The sequence below is a fragment of the Ictalurus furcatus genome, chromosome 15, assembly GCF_023375685.1.
Source record: "Ictalurus furcatus strain D&B chromosome 15, Billie_1.0, whole genome shotgun sequence".
Taxonomy (NCBI): Eukaryota; Metazoa; Chordata; class Actinopteri; order Siluriformes; family Ictaluridae; genus Ictalurus; species Ictalurus furcatus.
This window is the reverse complement of record NC_071269.1, coordinates 6387968-6407500: the sequence shown is the minus strand read 5'-3', so window position 1 is coordinate 6407500 and position 19533 is coordinate 6387968. Positions and strand designations below refer to the sequence as shown.

The 19533-nt window shown below is 39.6% G+C and overlaps 2 protein-coding genes and 1 non-coding gene across 5 annotated transcripts in view; all 3 read right to left on the bottom strand.

Moving 5' to 3' along the window:
* Positions 1-11952, bottom strand: part of utrn (utrophin) — a 180590-nt gene extending 168638 nt beyond the window's left edge. For all 3 annotated transcript variants that reach the window (XM_053643180.1, XM_053643182.1, XM_053643181.1), the window contains exons 1-2: positions 11450-11952; positions 7968-8089 (exon numbers count right to left, since the gene is read on the bottom strand). In XM_053643180.1, the coding sequence (XP_053499155.1) occupies positions 7968-8049 (82 nt within the window). In that variant the 5' untranslated portion in view covers positions 8050-8089; positions 11450-11952. The remainder of the gene's footprint in view (positions 1-7967; positions 8090-11449) is intronic.
* A 1300-nt stretch (positions 11953-13252) lies between these two features.
* trnal-uaa (transfer RNA leucine (anticodon UAA)) lies at positions 13253-13335 on the bottom strand. The gene has a single exon. It is a non-coding gene; the product is annotated as a tRNA-Leu (tRNA).
* Positions 13336-16495: 3160 nt separating this feature from the next.
* psmb11b (proteasome 20S subunit beta 11b) lies at positions 16496-17952 on the bottom strand. Its single transcript, XM_053643962.1, has one exon. The coding sequence runs from the start codon at positions 17731-17733 to the stop codon at positions 16522-16524; it is 1212 nt and encodes a 403-aa protein (XP_053499937.1). The 5' UTR covers positions 17734-17952; the 3' UTR covers positions 16496-16521.
* Between the last annotated feature and the right edge of the window lie 1581 nt (positions 17953-19533).

Here is a 19533-nt window from a genome sequence, read left to right as displayed (position 1 = left end):
TTCATCCCATTAAAATTTGATTGGCTCGTGAAAAAGTCTGACTACCACCTGACAGAGGACCACATACACACTATGTTTAGTCAGGAGTGGCCCAGTCAACCAGCTTCTCCTCTCATTTACTGTGTTTATCCCTCACACACACACACACACACACACACACACACACACACAATAAAGCAATAAACAGTCAAGTAATGATGGTTATTTCCAATAAAATGGAGCATAAAAATGGTCTCATACTAACATCCGATATCATGTGATACTACACTACTTACAGCTGTGAAACCAAACCCAGTGCACGCTGCAACACTACTCGATCCAAAGCAGCTAACGTAGCCCCTAATGCCCGTCACTGAAAATCAACTAGCTAAATGTTATAAATAACGTACGAGCATGAACACGCAACGGTGCGTATCGTAATATTCTCATGTCTCATTCTAGGACAACGGGAACACCGTGAATCGTGGGTTAGCTTTCCAGCTGTTTTTTTTTTTCCCATGACTGTTCATTGTCGATATTTTAAAACAAGAGCTAATAACAGTGGCTAAGAAATGCCTAGCATGCTCACACTGAACTCGTCTGATGTTATTAATAAGTGAGAAATGCAAACATCTGCGACACGCAAGTCAGGAACGGTGATTTCCTGTTAAACTCCATGTTCTTTTTTTCCCCCCATCTCTACGATGCAGACTTCTTTCCAGATATTCACACTTTCTCTGTTCAAAACTTCACTCTGCTCTCCAAACCACACATTCCCCACACACACACACACACACACACACACACACAGAGCCAACAGCAAGGAAAAGAACACACACACACACATCTATAACGGAACAGTCTTTGTATAGACAGAGCCAACCAGTCGATCTGTAGGCTGTTGGAGAAATCTTGACCAATGGGCCATGAAAACACAATGAATCTCAGCAAAAAACATGACCCGAGACACAAAAAAAAAAAAAAAAAAAAAAAAAAACACCCACCAGAGAATCTCAAGACTTTCCTCAAACTGCCTACTGACTCTTTTTCCATTTTGGCAAAACACCACTTGCGCTGCTCTTTCTAGAACAGTGCTGTTGCAACTACAGCCACGGATAGTTAGCGTCACCATAAGTGACTTTTACATACCATATGTAGCTTCCACGACTCGTACCGAATTCTCAAACCTGATTGGTCAGAAAGCGTTGAATCGTTTTCTAAAACGGCAGCTCCCACAACGATTCAGACCGCGGACGTTCGAATACGTTATCGTTTCTATAGCGACGGCTCACTTGCACTTACGTTTTTCCGTAAGGAGACGTTTTATCCGTCCGGTTTTTCTGGAAGGAGTCGTCTCCGGTAACAAATCGGAGGTAAAGCTGTAACTTGAGGTTTTCCACCCCAGGAAAGTCTTCCTTCAGAGGAGTCGGATTGTGGTTTCTTGGTAACACGATGCGCCGTGTTCGATTCGTTCTGTTTATTTTATTTGTTTGCTGTTTATAGCTGACGTAACGGAAGTGATAGCTGGAACTAGCTTGTTCTGTGGACATTCCACAACATTAAATGTAGCTATAAACGGATTCAAAGAGTATACCATAGTTCCTTAATAAAATATAAGTTTTTTTTAATAATAATAGTAATTGTGATCGTTTGCAAATCACTGTCATGTCAGAGGAATAAAACACTCATTGCTTTACGTTATCGGAAAATAAACCAACTTCGGGATGGTAAAAGTAACTCGGCCTTGTTTTGGGCTGAATCACATCACCTCATTATTGATTCATTTACTAAAACAGCAGGCAGCTAAGTGTTTCTACAATACTCAAAGTGCATAAAGAGCATCACAGCAACAGAGATTTGACGTTTAATGTTTACTTCATCCATGTTCCTGGTCACAGTGTCGCAGTGACTGGACTTCTGTTTCACGATTTGTCCAAACGGAAGTGTTAGCAGAACAGAAACTTCATCGTGCACATCACTATGACGGTCACGGTTACTGAAGTTTAGATCTTGCCAATATTTCAAAGCTTGCTAGCATCCTAGCGGTCCAATGGCGACGCGTTCACGAATCCATGACTTGCTTGTCAACACCGTAGTAAAAAAGTAGCACTTGAGATGATGGCACAGAGCTGGCAGATAAATAAATTTCAAACATTTTTTAGAAATAAGTGTGTTTTAGAAAACACACTTATTCTCCTTGTGAGGACCTTCCGCTGATTCCACTCCAACGATCAATGCATAAATTGCCCTAAAATTAGGTCGAACTTTTACCACAGCAATCAAAAGGAAACCTTTCGGCTCTTTACGTTTTGTAAAATAAATACTAGATTTTGTTGCAAAAAAGAAATAAACAAATAAATAAGAGAAAGTTTTCTTCATGGGGACTGGCTAAATGTCCTTACGAAGTCAAAATTGTCAGATATTCCTATGCTTGTGGGAACATTTCTCACACACACAAAAATGTGGCTAAGACACTGTCTGTCTGTGTGTATGGGTGTGTGTGGGTGCATGTGTAACTAGATCACCCTGAATGTAAGTCCTTTATGTGCACAACTATTTTATTTTTCAAGGTTTCACATAACACACACATACACTGTCTCCGTTTCTCAAGAACAAAAAGAGAGCTCTGGCTCCGGCTAAAGCCGTCGCCCCGTGTTAACAGCATTGTCACAAACCTGTGTGACCTCTGGCCATTTCCCAGAATGCTCAGCAGGAGGTCAGACAGGTAAAGTGGGGGTCGGTGATAAAGGTGTTGACACCGAGCCTCTCAGTGAAGCTTCTTTAAAACCTTACACAAAGCCACGCTGACGCTGGCACTTCTTCAACAGCCCACTGCTCTGCTTATATAAAACTTGGCCAGAGCTGCCTCTTCTTCATCTGAGTGTGCGTGTACGTGTGTGCGTGCGTGTGAGATCCAGTAGAGGCCATAGGCTTGGCCTGGATTATTTTCCACTGCGCCCTGGTAATGCAACCAGTCAAATTAGCGCTGACAAATTATTGCAGCCAAATCAACTGGCGTGTAGAGAAGACATTAGCCAGTCCCTCCAGGATTCCGTGATATTTTCGATCGTAGAAATGAACACAAAAATCAAGGGAACTCCACAGTATTCGGAAGAGCTTGCCATTTTTCAAAAATTACCGCATATTTGGGCCAAGACACGTCATGTGACGTCATCGCAACGTTCGTGCATCCAAAACCCTCTTCGATTTACGTGCGTCGAACACGAGTACAGCTAAAAGGTCTCGTTTACCGACAAACATCACTGCGAAAGAGCAAATCTCAAAACAATCTTCAATTTCGCCAATTCAAGTAGTTTTCTGAAAATAAATAAATAAATCCGCAAATTTCGTCGCAAATGTTGAAAAAAGCCTCAGCAAAATCAAACATTTTTTGCCCGCAACAATCACGAGAATGCCGCGAAATCCTGTACGAACCGATTACCCAACATCCTCAGCACATTTAGTAATCAATAAAAGATCTATTATGTACTTTGTGTTCGATTAAGCGATAACTTGTCAAAAAAAAGTGCAATTTACACCATTTACACAACCCTTTCATCAGCAAAGACTTGTGTGTTATCTCTAAGTAAGTTTCTCAAGGTTACTGTTGCTAGTTCTGGAAAGTTTTAGCAATGGCAATGTTATAGGAACATAATCGAGGACCAAGTTACCGGAACCACCAAGGAATTATTTAAGGAAATATCCTAAAGTATTTCATCCGTGTTGCACCGCAGCAGTTTGTCAACAATTCCAGCGATTATTTATTACACAATGATGCATCACTTTAATGTTAAAGTGCGACCCTGAACAAGTTAGCTTCTGTTATCGCTTACATTATAGCAGCTATAAAGTTACTGACTGCACTTTTCTGTATTTTTCTAGATAGGAGTATAAAAATAAATAAATAAATAAATAAATAAATAAATAAATAAATAAAGTGTCTGAAACTACATGTCTGATTGAGATACTGAACAATGCGCTGGTAGTTATAAGCTTCCCCACCTGGTTAGCTCAATTAGCCTCCAGTCCAAAAGTAAGAAAGCAAATGCCAAGCGGCAAACGTGTCATGGCTGATCAGCGTCATTTGGGGTAAAGAGAAAATTGTGTAAATGTGATTTATGGCTGACAAGTTATAAACGCCCCCCATTAAGCCTTTTAGTATCGTATCATTATAGATAATTTCCTGAAGATGATTAGAGCTAGATTCAAAATGAAGAGGGCTGGGTTCTGTTATGACTGGATTTCTTGAACACAATTACAGGAAGAACAAGAGGAAGTAGAAGTGGATTGGGACTGCTTCCTGTCCTGATTGCTGGGGTGTTATACATGAGGAAAGAATATTTTATATATATATATATATATATATACACATATACACACACACACAGAGAGAGAGATTGTGTATATATGTGTGTGTGTGTGTGTGTGGAGGCATCAGAAAAGTCTCTCTCTCTCACATACACACACATAGCTGTGAAAATAACTCCTCTCTCTCTTTCCCTCTTCATGTTTTCCAAATGTTGGGGAAAAAACCCAGTCATTAATACCTAAAGACCACTTTCACTGCGCATACACACACACACACACACACACACACACACAAACACACACAGAGCTGACACAGCTGTAAACACAGCAGCATGTTCTCCCTTTGCTTCCTTCACACATCTTCACACATCTACCAGCGCACACACACAAACACAGACACACACGGTCATCTCTTTCCACCAAAGTACAGCACTGGTCCTCGGTCTTCATATAAAACCGAAAAACAAATACATCATAATCAACTAAGCCACTGTTGCTAGGCAACAGGGAAATACAGACACTAAGCATAAGCTAACTAATAACTGAGACTAACAATTTTGCCAGCTATTAAATAGGTGTTAAATCTTTAATGCAGACAAATACAAAGACGCAGCGACCGTTTAAACAAGACAAAAGCATCTGAAACCTCGACGTTTACCTCAGATAAGTTTATAATTTCCTAAGAAAATCACACTGCAGTTACATTCAGCTGTTAAATCTTTACTACAGGCAAACGTAAAACGCGGTTACCATGGAAACGGGACAAAATCATCGGAAACGTCAACATTTACCTCAGTATTTGTAAAACACTAAGACAATTACATTGCAGTAACACTTAGCATCTTCTGCTAAATGAAATGCCATGTAATCCACCACGCTGTCAACATTGTCAGAAAACCCTCAACTTCTGGAAGTTTTAAATACAACTGAGGCAACTATTACTGTAAACGCACAACTCCGCTAGCATGTAGCGCAACCGAATCAACCGCATCAAGCGGCGAATCAAGTAACTCAAGCAAATGATATGAATTACCTCACAAAAAAAAAAAGACAGGAACGACGTGTTTTAAGGAGTTTTAACACAAAGCAGTGAAATTAAGGTACGAGTACTTGTTTCGAGGAAATTTTATCGTTAATAAAATTGCTAATGCTAAGACACTTTCCTCAGAGGAGTGCCACACTGATTAGCCAAATGCAATAAGAGAACAGTGTATAATCGTGTATGATTTGTCTTGGACGATGGCACTGTATTATGAATAAATGATCAAAAGTATTTGACGTTATTTGAATGGTAAAACAAGCTCTAAAAGCCAGATATAAAACTGGTTAAGCCTTGAAAACATGGTTATAACTTGCATTCAAAAGGAAACTCATTGGGTAACCAATCGGCTTTTAAACGGCTGGCAGCACCAGTACCCTTTCTGTGGAAAAAGGGGACCAAAGAGCACTCCTTAGGCTGGAAATCGAAATAAGGATTCTGCTTATGCAGCTGAATCATCACACACACACACACGCACACACACACACACACACACTGAAAGGAAACTTTAGCTTTGACCGTTACCAGGCAACCGGAACCCTGGCAAAAAAAAATAAAAATAAAGCCATTGTGGTGGAGAAAAGCGTCGTAAATCCAGATCTGCAGAGGAATTCCAGCCCAGGGAAGGCCGAGGCATTCCCGACCCACACGGAGAGAGAATAAAACGTACCCTTAGACGGGCCTCAGCCTGAAAACACTGCCGCAAATCATTCTGCTCTGCTGCAGATCCTGCACAGCTACAACACGCACCAGAAGTGAGCTGCAGCTCAGATCATAGTGACGATGGGGTCGCTTCGCAAAGATGGATGAGGAACTGTACTTACTTTTTTTTAACTCTTCGTTCCTTCTTACTCATTTCTTGTTGCTGTTTTGCTTCATCATGTATTCAGGAATTCGATTTTCCGTCATAAGTGTCTAGAACTTTAGAACAGTTCGCAATGTTTGGACAATTTTACAAACCAAAAATAATTTGATTAAATGTGAAACGTTTACGTACACGACAGATTTGACTTTACGAACTTAAGTATACGGTGTAACTCTTGGAGAATTAACAAATTTAGTCGAATAAACATGAAGCGATAAATATGTGACATAACGTATTTGGGTTTCTCTTCGGCAGCATCATTTCTACTCGTCAGCGATCACGGCTAGGCTTTTGACGTGCGGTTACGGTACACGTCCACCACGGTTTTGTGCTAAATTGCCGACGCAGTGCTTCCTTTTGTTCACTGCTGGTGTGCACTTCTACAAGTTTGCTTCTAGATACTAATACGGGACGGAAGTAAGGAATAAAATACTTGGGTGCATGCGATTACAGGAAAATAAATCAACGGCAGGGTGGTGTAATGTGGACCAACGTTAAGTCAAGTTACTGTTACCTCCCCAATGTTGATTTATCTTGTAATTCCTTTTATACTACAAACAAATGTTTTATCCGTTTTTAAAAAATTACACATAGTCATTTTTTTTTTTTATCAATACGTAGTTACATTTTGATCTACCGTTTGCTATTTCAGGTTTGGATTTAATATTATCTAAAGGAACTGCTAGGAAGGGAACTTAAAAAACCATGCATGAGGCATCCCACATTTTATTTTCACCTACAAAAAAACAAGCAAAATGTTCACCTATGCTAACGTTATGCTAACTTTAGCATCTAACTGACCTAGGTAACGTTCACTAGCTAACTAACATTAACATTAATTCATAAATATAAAATCAAGTTACAAGGCTAAAGCATAGGCTACGTTTGATTAAAAGATCACGTTATTCGCCTTATCTACAAACTTTTAGTTAATAAAACGTGAGAAGTTAATCTTTTTATACTGTACTGAAGCAGTGAAGAGTCCACTCACTGGAAAAGGAGAAGTTTGACTAGACGTTCTAACAGACAAAAAGGAAAGACTCACGGAAGCTTGAAGATGGTAGCTGCTAAACATGCTAGGTTATTAACCTAAATGGATTTAGATGGGTTCCTCATTCTGACTGGTAGTTTGTTTTTTTTATATATATACTTTCGCTCTCGTCCACTGATCAAACAAGAAACAGAAGAAAGTCTTTGTTGAAAAGCAAAAAAAAAAAAAAAAAAAAAAACAAGATATGCAACGCTGCCTTGAAATGCAGCCAATAACTCGGCCTTGTGTTACGCCGCCTTTCGAAATCTTAGTAACCGTAATTGTGACATTATTACATTACAGATTATGGGCACACTCAGATACACTCCCGCCATCTCTCTTATTCCTTATTGTTCCGTATCTGCCTAGGAGCGCGTCGTGCACGCAAGCACGCAGGCCTTGAATGCAGACGTAGACCCATCTCCCGACAGCGTTCCCGCTCAAAAACAACCGTCATCCGTTCTCAAAAACAAATAACCGAGGTTCTCTGCTTAGATATAAAACAAACTTCTAAGGCTACGTCCACGTTAATCCAGATAGATCCGGATAAAAAAATATAAAATTTTTTAAAAAGCGTTGTTTTTGAATATCTCCGTTTTCTCAGTCCATACTACAACGCCAGACAAAAACGCCGTCTCGGTGTGGGCAAAACATAGAAAAAGAAGCGTTTTCACATTTAACCTGGGTTAACGTGGACGTAGCCTAAAACAACAAAAGGACGCGACACACAAGAACGCGACACCCACCTGATCGACACTTGATGATGTCGCTAAACTCGTTGCTTGCTCCGGCCTCAGCTGCGTCCGCCTGCGAAGCCGAGGTCGCCATGTTGAACAGCAGATGGAGCGTTCACTTTCCACAGTGAATCCTGAAAAACAATCATTTACGTATATTCATTTATTTTTTCGTTCATTCGGGGGGTTCTTCTCTGTCAAAACGACAAACGAGTCCAAGATAAAGCCAAGCACAGATAACAAAACCTACGCACAAGCGTTCATAATGTTTTACGTTTACTCTAAACACAACATTTTTCTTCTGCAACCTTGTTATGTCTAAAGGGTTTCCTCAAGTAAAACCACAGCTTATCAGTTGTCTCATCAAGGCTGACTGTAGTACTGGCTTAACACGCTGTACAGGGTGTGCTGGTATAGGAAATTAATCAGCTACAGGGTTGTTGGACATGGCCCGCCCGACAGCACCTACACCTTGTGTTTTAGTTGCTTCATGAGGCGTGTATCATATAGGTAGCTTCTTAGGTGGAACATGATCAGTTGTATACCCAAGAATGAATTTCACGTGATCTGTACAGTCACGTACAATCGATCCCAACCCACATGACCGACCAACCACGAAACCAACCAAAAATATCCAGATAAAAACATCTTGCGGTGAATTCGAAAGGCTGAGGTGTGTATAGTGTACATCTCCAACGTACAATAACAAGGCAGGCAGGTCTTCGAAATAATAATTATTCTACAACCAACCTTCAGTCTGAGCAGCACCAGCATTAACGCTAAACTCAACGTTAGCCATGTCGGGGTCATGTGATGTGCTTCGAACAGCCAGAGATGTTAAAACCACACCAGTGGATTATATCTACCAAAGCTGGAAGCTTTTCAAAGAATCATTAAATGAGAGTGTAAGCAGGAAAATCCTGTCCCTGTAGCCTTAGTCGCAAAGATCACCAGGTCCCAATGGCTTCCAACTGTCAACAACGGACCAGAGGTGTGGTACATTTACACTTGTACACACACACAGACACACACAGCAAAAGAATGCAGGTGCTGAACATGACGTCAGTTTGAAAATAGCCATGAAATAAAAGCTTCTTAACAGGAAAACATCAAAACCAGACGGTGCTAGCTGACATCTTGGGTCTCGAGCACCAATCAGGGTTTTTTGGGGTGTTTTTTGGCCAAACTTTCAACTGTCCTTTAAATCTTTAACTCAAGAGCAAGTGCTTCTCAAAAGGAACGCAAAAATAATGACATGGCTGTCATGGGGTCACGGTTAGGGTGTTTTTAAATGGTTGATTAATGCAGTGATAAAACTGCAAAACCCCTAGATACTACTTTCAATACCTCCACCATACCCATACCGTGCATCCTCAATATATCGTGATATACCATATAACCGATCATCAGTACATGCCTAAATGCAAGTCTGGCCTAACAGGTTAAGGAGAAACACTCACACTGCTGCAACTTAAGACGATACACTCGCCATCTTAACCTTTACACCTGTTTTGAGCCACACTGAGCTCTCCGTTAAACCTTTAAAAAAAAAAAATAAAGTAAAAAGGTTACTTGACGTTAGCAAGTGACCAGATGCCAGCCTGAGTAAGGCATCCAGGCTCCCAGCAGAACATCTAATCTGAAATGTCTGAAGAGGAATGGCAAGTTTTGATAGCAAGAAAGGACATGGAGCATGCAGGATCTCTTCCAAGAAAGGATAATCGTCAAGGGGGGTGTCAAAACCTAACCAGATCGGCATGCAGGTCTAAAGAAATGACGCAAATGTCTAAAGCACCTATTACGGCAGTTCCCTCAGTCGCATTGAGCTCAACTGCATTTTGTAGCAGGTCTCAGTGGAGTAATGGTGCAGCTATAGGTAACACTGATGAACCCACTGAATAGTACATCACACACACAGCACCAATCAGGTTTGGTTTGTCCTGTTCCAATAGGCCACATTTGTCACTCTCAGGTCCCTGGAGGGGTCACAAGGCTTCACAGCTTTGTCTTGAACCTCTACCTCTAACACACCAATCCCCCCCAAGCTGGCTGATGAGCTGAACCAGGTTATGTTAAGGCAAGACACTACATGTAGAAATTATCATTTTATTCACAACCACTCAGACTGATTTTTCATGTTTTTACAACATGTTTTCACCAAACTGTAGGAACAATAAAAGTCAAAACTCAACACTAAAATGTTCTTTTCTCGGTTTTTGTTTCTCGACAACCGTCGCATTATCTGAACCTTAGCTACTTGGAAGAAGAAGCTCCACCCACTTCACAATCCCATCATGTTGTATGCTACCTTCCTCGGAAGTTCGTGCGTACGGTCTCAGAGGTAGAGGGGACGTGGTGTGCGTTCAAGTTGTTTTGGTGAGGGGGAAAAAAAATTGACGGCGTGATTAGCTAGGCCATTCCTCATCAACATGCGTACAAGATAAACAGTTTACATGCAAAATTACCGCAGATTTGGGCCGAGACGCGTGTGTCATGTGACATCACCACAACACGACGTGCATTCGGTCAAAACATTCTACGATTCTACGATAGAGATATTTCATCAGACTCTTCTTTATTCCATCAGCCTTTATCTGAAGTCTAACATCTTCCAAAGTGATTTTTATTTTTACTAAGTATATACATATTTACACACATTTAATTAGACAAAGCATCATTTCATAAATAAATGGTTGGCAAAAAATTTGGGAAAAAGTTTCCAAAGCAATAAACTGACAAACAGTGGTGTCGATCATTTTTTGTTTGTTTTGTTTTGTTTTTTAATTGCCCTATTCACATCTTGCCTAACATGAACAAGCATGTGTAGAAGTCTGACACCTGGCTCGAGACTCTTAATAACAATAATAATAACAACAACAATAATAATAATAATAATAATAATTCCAAGCGTTTATATGCCACTCATGACTTAGCATAAGTGTCATTCACTTTTGCACCTGAGGTCAAAATATTGCAAGCATATCAGATTTTCTTTAGCAGGGGTTCCCATGCTTTTTAATCAATCACTGTAACAAAAAAAAATCCCTGATCCTGTCAGTACAGGTTTATTTCACACACAGAGACACAATTTAATAGATACAATACTCTGATGGGATTGGATAATTATATTTGGCCTATTTATTGGAGCCAGAGAGTTTTTTTCCTGAACTTTCCACCCACAGAAAGCCATTAAAATAGATTCCAGTAGACTATGGCGAAGTTAGAAGGTCCTGACCCTTCTGTAGCTGTGCCTCAGGGTTCCATGTGGGTCCCTTACTTTGAGAACCAGGGTTCTTTAGGACTCACCTATCTCACTGTGCAAGATATACAAGATCCAGTCAACGGAGTTCGGAGGGGGGTTGGGGAGTAATTAATTAATCAGATTTAATGAATGAATCAATGCTGTAATTAAGAACTATTAATCATGACTTCAAAGGTTAATGTAATACTAATGAAGTAAGGAATGCACAATGTCCTCAGACAGTCCCTCTTACCTCTGCAGAGCCTCTGTGTGAGTTGTGTGAAGTCTCAGAGACTCGGTGTGGAAATAAAACCCGAACATTTAGGCTCAGTACGCCGCCCGTGCGCGTGAGGCCATGTCCACAGCTCGCGCTTGCTCCGGTTCTCTTTTCACTATTTTCCACAAGTGGGTTTTTGTTTTGTTTGTTGTTGTGGAGGTTTTTTTGCGTGGAGGGGGTATAACAGAAAAGGAAAACAAACAAAAACACGCGCGCGCACGCGGACTCAAAGCGGAGCTCGGGTCAGCTTTTACAGCGCCTCCCAACAGCAAGCTGAGTAAACGTGTCCGGTTCGTCCCCGGCGGTGATCCGAGCAACTTCTTTACTTTTCCTCTCAAATGATTAACACGTTACACCGTACAGCTGGGAGAGTCGGCGTGCCGAACTTTGTTCCCAGCGCGCGCACCCGCCCCTCCGCGTCTCCGCGCGCGCCGCCCCATTCAGGAACTTCCTCCAGCGGAGAAAAAAAAAAAAAAAAGAAAAAAAACATGGCGTGAGCGCGGTCACGGATCCATAGGGAACGTGCGCGTGCACGTGAGCGACTGGATCACATAATAACAATAATAATAATAATAATAATAATAATAATAATAATAATAATTGAAGGTCCAAGGTTGAACATTTGAAGGTCCACGATGTGTGTGTGTTTGCGGGTTGCATAAATATTCACCCCCTCCTGTTATCAGAACAAAACTAATACAGGGGTTTCACAGAAACATGGGTTAATACTTGAGTAATCACTACTTTATGCTTTTTATTTGTAAACAATGTGGCAAACTGAATCATTTCGCCACATTATTTCAATATTATGTGTTACTTCATGTACACGCATGGCGTCTATACTCCTAATTAGGTCCATATCATCTCCTCCAGATTGTGGAAAGGTTTGAGGGGTGTGAATACTTATACAAAACACTATAGTTCCAAGGAAACACAGCTAGGAGAGTGCAATCCGAATACAAAATAAGAATAAGACTGAATCTAAAGCCATGTTGTCAGATTGTAGCAGTGGTACAATGGCTCCATTAAGGCATAGGTATAAAGGTATAAAGGCTCCATGGATGACAGTAGGTGTATGTGATGAGTTGTTTAGTACTCAGACACTTTTTCTGAATTCTGAACATTATGATTTGCATGGTCTATAATGATTGCACAAATTTAAGACGCCACGTCCCTTCTTCTTCCGCAAACTTTGTGCACTCCTCTGTCCTTCAACTAAGACACATCTAAACACCTGGCCAGGTTTCGATCTCCGTCAAAGACTTACCTCGCCTCTTGTGTCCATATCACTGGAAACTCGTAATTGTACGTGCTTCTGGTGTTACTCTAGCAACTTTATCATAAACTTGATAGAATCACACATCAGACAGGAAATCTGAGCAAATACAGCACTCATTATAGATGCAAAATTGTATATAAAAATTATCATATAATATATATATATATATATATATATATATATATATATATATATATATATATATATATAAACTGTACGCATTAGTGCATAAAAAATGCAATTTTTGAAATAAGAAATGCAATCACAACTGCTTTAATGTTCAGGAAGATGGGATTTTGCTGTAATAGCTAAACATGACCGACAGGGGGCAAAGTGTGAACGTCAAGTAAATGCATGTGTGCAAATGTAAGGTGTTAAAAATAAATATAGAAGTAGTAATAATAATAATAATATTCTCAAGGTCATTGTAGAATTTAGCAACAAACGAGATAAAACAGAACAAAGAAACGAAAATTATATAAATAAAAAAGAAAATACATTACCAGGAGTGGGGTTCGAACCCACGCGGACATATGTCCATTGGATCTTAAGTCCAACGCCTTAACCACTCGGCCATCCTGGTAAACACGAGCTCATATTCGGGGTCTACAACACTTAAATAAAAATACGATTAATAAATATAACAAATATCTTCACGTTTATCTCCCCTGCTAAGAGTGTTTTTGAATAAATTCCGTTTGGTATTTCTCCTTACATGAATCTTCGTCGCCATTTTTATTTCTTCACCAACCCGTTCAGATACAAGGCTAATAGCTAAACACGCTAATTACTAGCATACTGGACATGTTATAACCCTAAACACCCGGCTAAACTAGCTAGCGATAAATAAATACAAATGTAGTGTTAGCTTAGCTACATTTACTACAAAACTACATTTAACGTTAATATTACACGTTTGTATTTTAAAAAGTTACTGGTGTGATTGTAAACATCTCAATAGATAATAATTAAAAGTTTTCTTTTTCTGTATCGGTTTCTATAAAGGTCATCGAAGCGGGCTGAACTACAAATGGCTGCGTATTTCCTAACTAGGTACATTACAAAGTACGTAAAAATAATGGATTTCATGCCATATCAAGTGCACTAAGTATCCTGTATGGAGCGATTTAGGATTCCGCCACGCGTTGCCTTGGTTCCTTTGGTTCAGAAATCAGACGTTTAATCAATTTATTAACTTAATTAAAAAGGTTAATATTTAAATAAAATAAAAAAATAAAAAACTATATTAGTTATGTTATAAGTTATAAGACACTAAATAAGCAATAAATCATTCATGTATACATTAACTATGACCTGACCCTCCAATTTAAATCTGATTACTCTAATTTCAAACTACCAAATAAATATATAAATCTAAATTATACTAATAAACGTATATAATTTTGAATAAGCTCACAGACAGACCACAGAGACAGACCAGCCTTCGCCTGTTTATAAATATGCTCAGAAGATTCCAGAAATTTTCAGTAGTTCTCAGATCATGTAAGTGCTGACAATGTGTGCAAGAATAAAACCAAAAGGGATTACTAATGTAGGTACAGAAACCTGTTTTCTCACATACCTTTGTTGCTGTATATGTATTGGAGTTCTGTGCTGGAAGAATGTTTGCCAAAAGATTCAATGTGTTTATCTTTTAACGTGTTGGTGTGGAAGGTAAGAACTATTATCTGAACAGGCCCTATGGCACTCCAACCAAATCGTAAATTGAAATTGGATGATTAAAGAAGTATTTTCAGTCTAATCTCTATCCATCGTATCTGTAGAGTATGTGCAATTGGCACAGTCAAGAATTACGAGTGCAAAAGTAGCAGAAAAGAAAGTGTTATCATTTAAGGATGTCCATGGGCAGCTGTCAAAACAACAACAACAACAACAACAACAGGATATTCTTTATACCAAGGGTCTTTTTGTAGAACACTTTCATGATATCTTCAGTCAAGAAAATTTGGTCTAAATCTATATAATTTGTCATATGGACTACTTTTTCACAGGGAATAATTTATGGTAACGTGGTAATTACCAATGAAGTCAGATTCCACAACTGGTGGAAAGATAAATAATATTGGTATAAAAAAACAACTTCATAGAATTTCTAATGGTTTTAATGGTTATAATGGGAATTGCATTGGTTTTAATGGACATTGTAATGGTCCCTGTGGGTCTCTATGGGTAATTTGTTGTCTTCTATTCATGGCATGTTATGTCTAATGGATACCATTAAGGATACCAATAATGGTAATGGTTTTAATGGTTAGCTGATGGTTTGTAATGGTATTTGTAGTGGAATTTCTGTGAGGGTTTCTATTGTTTTTAGGAGGATAGAAAGACTCTCATGTCTGTTTCTTTTGAAAACCCCCTTTTTAAAAAAAAAATAATAATAATGTAATGGTTATAGTTTATGTTATAAACAGAACACGAGAGGGAGGGGAAAATCATGGCTGTGATTTGGTCACAAATGAACGTAAAGAAATGAAATTGCACATCGATAAATAGCAGTGTGTATCTTTGTAGCAGCCGAATAGGAACATAAAATATGGGTGATGCATTTAATAAATACAAGAAATTTTCTGAGTTTGCAATGTTTTTGTAAAGCATGATTTAGTGTGTGCAATTTTTATGCATTTTTTTAATAATCCCAAAATATCTGAGGCCAATAATGTCAGAGCTGGTCATGTCAAACTGATTCATTGAACATGTCTGGTAATAGGAGTTTTAATGTAAAATGATTCAAAATGAAAAATAGACATGATCTAAGGAAATGAAAAAAGGATCCCAGAGTATTAATGTGACCTCTCTCTTTCTCTCCCACAATTTTTACCCAATTTTTTATATTTGACCCAGTGACAAAACTCACTGTAGATAACTCCATAAATCCTTCCTGTTTCTGCCCCAAAAGATGTTTACTGGTTGTCCTGTTTCCCCCTGCCACCACTTTCCTTATACGGTCAGTGTTTCCTGTATTCATTTGACTGTTCCCATGGTAGTTGATGATTCTCATCTTGCCTGTTGCCCATCATTACCTTTTGTATTCATGCCTACTTTGTGTTTTTGCAAAGTATTATAGCATCGTCCTTTTTGAGTTTTCTTGTTCCTACTGTGGATCAGGTACTGCACCCTGTCCACTTTAATAACACGAGTCTTGCCATTTTGTAGATGTTTCAAAGCATAGTGGAGAATATCCAGTTACACATGGAATCAATCCATTGTTCTACATTAGCTTAATATCCAAGCACTGTACCATGGAAAGACACCATTTTGGACAGCCCTAATGATTGACACGCAACTAGACACACCCTGTTGTCCTGATTGGTTGGATGTTACTGCTCCACATCTTCTTTTTTTTTGTCTCCCATTTACAGAGCCTGGTGTGCCACAGAGAACAGCGTTTCTCTTATGAGCAGATATTTTATGGAAGTTTTAGGAATGCAAGGATAATTTCACCATGCAAATATATTCCAAAAATGTTTTGAGAAAAACAATGCTGACCCCATATTAAAAATGGAACAACACTTCCTCTAACTTCTGAGATCACAATTGGTATACTCATGTACGATGCTGAGGTAAAATTTTAAGGCTAACATATTTGAAATTTGAATTTGAACATGATATGTATTCTTAACCTGTTTAGGATACAGCCACAAACAATATATAAAAAAAACACACACACACACATGCACACAATAAGAATAACTCAAATTTATTCATTTTTTTCATGAGGACCATTATACTTTTACTGGTTAAACTCAGGTTAGTCATCTTGCCTGACTTTTTCTCGCTCTCTCTCCTGCTTCCTCTCTTCCATTCTTCTCCTCTCTCTCTCCTTCTCTCTGTAGTACTCTTCTTTGAGGTCCTCCCTCTTCCTTCGTGTCCAACCTTTAGCAGTGACGTGGTACAGGTCTACGTTGTTGCCAGAGTATGCATCCCTGTGCGTGGCCCTATACACGGCTTCCCTGGCTACTGAGACCGCTTCGTCTACACTTATCCCCCAGTGAATCCTCTCATCCAGGATTGAGTAAGCATAGGGAGAACCTGAGCCCACCGAGAAGAGCTCACCCTTCAAACGGAGGCCATCGCTGCACACATAAACAAGGCCTGGACCAGAGTGTTTTGTAGTCGTTGAAGTAGAGATGGCTGTTGGTTGGGTTTTAGGATCAGCCTGAAAAGGTTCTATGATTGTCATTGGTGGTTTACCATCGCTGTCTTCTACAGAGGTTTTGGCATCTCTTTCTGCCACTGGTCTGCTACCAGCTCCTCTGTTGCTTGAACATAGTATCATCTCCTCCTCCTCTCCATCCCATCCACAAAGAGTGGCAGCCACACACAGCTCAGTGCCTTTAAAAGGGTGCAGCATGTGAGACAACAGCTTGGCGGCACCCCCTGTCGACAGCCTCCGCTTGTTTCGAAGCTGGTAAAGCCTCAACTCCCTTGCTAAGATGCGCTTCCAGAGGACGCAGTCGGCCGAGGTACCCGACGTGGTCCCCACCAGGTGGGAGTGAACAGGTATGATCTTTTGGGATGCAGGACATGCCACCAGGCCCCCACAGCTGGATCGTGAGTCTGCTGCAGCAATCACACCGCCCTGGAAGATGAATCCCAATGTGGTGGTGCCGTGACCCAGAGGGAATGGTAGAGGAACAGAGGGAGAAACTGAAAGTGGAATAGGGGAGTGAGTGGAGAGTGAGGGTAAAGACTGGTGGTATTGATCATTGTTCTTGGAGTTGCAAGGTGAGTTGTCTAAGCTAGGTTGGACTTGACCAAACTGAATAGGGCTCCGCGTTAGGTATTCATGCACCGGCACATAAAATTCCAGTGGACTTGAATTTCTGGTTTCCTGCAGCCATCTGGTATTGGAGCCACCTCCGTAAAAGGTACTCTCCAGAGATCTGGACCACAAACATGCAGCATTCCGTTGACGATCACAAGAGGGGTTGAGAAAACCACACACATCTTGTAAAGCCATGACTTACTGCCAGTCATCCAAGAGTAAATGATGTGAAAAAAATGCTAATAGTCACAGAGTATAGTACCTTATCAGCCTTGCAATTAATTGAAGAAATATTGTTCAAATTTTTACAGAATCAATATAAATACTCAATCTGTCTAAAGTAGGCACCAACATATGAAAGTGGCAGCTTAGTTTAAGCAAACTGAACCTTTTATGAAACTGTCCTTTTATAAATTTCCCTTATGAAATGTCATCAGAACCCTCTCCCATGCTTGAGTGCTCTCTGTTTCGGTTAAGAGAGGCATGAAAACACCTGAAGCTACTGAAGCAAAACACCCAATGCTGTTTTAAGCTGAGCAATGCACTCAGTTTTAGTATAACTCTCATTAGTAGGTTGTCAATCTCAATCTAGATAGGTTGCCAGTACAATCTGAAAATCTTAGTGGCAAACAGCACTGTTACAGTTTGCACATAGAACAAGTTGCTTTCAGTAAAAACAAACTAAACTATTTATCGCTAACTATGCTAACTACTGTTATCTTGGTTGCAGCAGTCCATTTCTTTTTCATTTTGTTAAAGCCTAGAGCTTTGAGGAGCTGCTTGGCTATTTTATTAATATTACAAACAATGTTGTCCAAATTTCAGAATCAACAGAAATCAATACACTATATTATACAGCCATCAAATCAGACAGCAGCTGCTGATAAAGGGTTTGCTAACAAATCAGTTCTTTGACTAGCTCATTTTAATAACCCTGCTGAAAAAAAACAATAGAAACCGTTACAGAAATTCTAATGGTTTTAATGGTTATAATGGGAATTGTATTGGTTTCAATGGAAACTAAAATGGTCCTTGTGGATCTCTATTGGAAATGTGTTGGGTTCTGTTGGTGGAATGTTTATGTCTAGTGGAAACCAATACAAACCACTAAATCCTAATAGAATATGGCCCAAAACATTTGTTAATGGTATTTGTAGTCTAAACCATTAGAATTTCTGTAATGGTTTATATTGTTTGTTTGTTTTTTTTCAGCAGGGAAATTGTTAATTCTTTGGAATAATAAAAAAAAGATTTGCTAACGGTCAGATTGGCCATTTTAATTAGATTTATATAGCCTAATTTTCATTGCGTTGTCAAACCAAATCTCGTACAAAATGAATAAGAAATAAGACGGGCAATGGCAAAGGGGTTGGACTTTTCAATTTTATATTAATGAGGTCGCCATGATGGTCTTGTCATGCTTGAGTTATAGAGTACTTCCAAAAAGCCAGATGTAGCAATACTCAAACTGTGTGATTATAAAATGCAAACCTGGCTTAAGGTCTCCAAAGTTTTCAGTGGTGTTGTTGAGATGAAGGCCAAACATTATAACATTAAAACATAAAACAACAAATTAAATGCTGCTGTTTGACAACTAGCACAGCTGGGAAAACAAAATTGGTGGAAAGAGATGTTAGCACTGTGTGCATATAGCCTTAGTTAAGCTATAATACAAACGTAGGCTCGTTCTTAACCCTACTTGAAATTAACAAAGTATTTGTAGGTGCAGGTTATCCATTTAACAACTATATCAAGAACTGTAGGGGGCATGGTGGCTTAGAGGTTAGTGCATTCATTTCCCGCCGCTACCCTGTCTGTATGGAGTTTTCATTTTCATGCTGCGCGGGTTTCCTCCGGGCACTCCGGTTTCATCCCCCAGTCCAAAGACATGCATGGTAGGTTGAATGGCACGTCCAAAGTATCCGTAGTGTATGTGATTGTGCCCTACGATGGATTGGCACCCTGTCCAGGATATACCCTGCCCGTGCCCGATGC

What these genes read in the sequence shown, in the direction of transcription:
- psmb11b (XM_053643962.1), bottom strand. Translation starts at nt 17,733, where the DNA reads ATGGCTTTACAAGATGTGTGTGGTTTTCTCAACCCCTCTTGTGATCGT.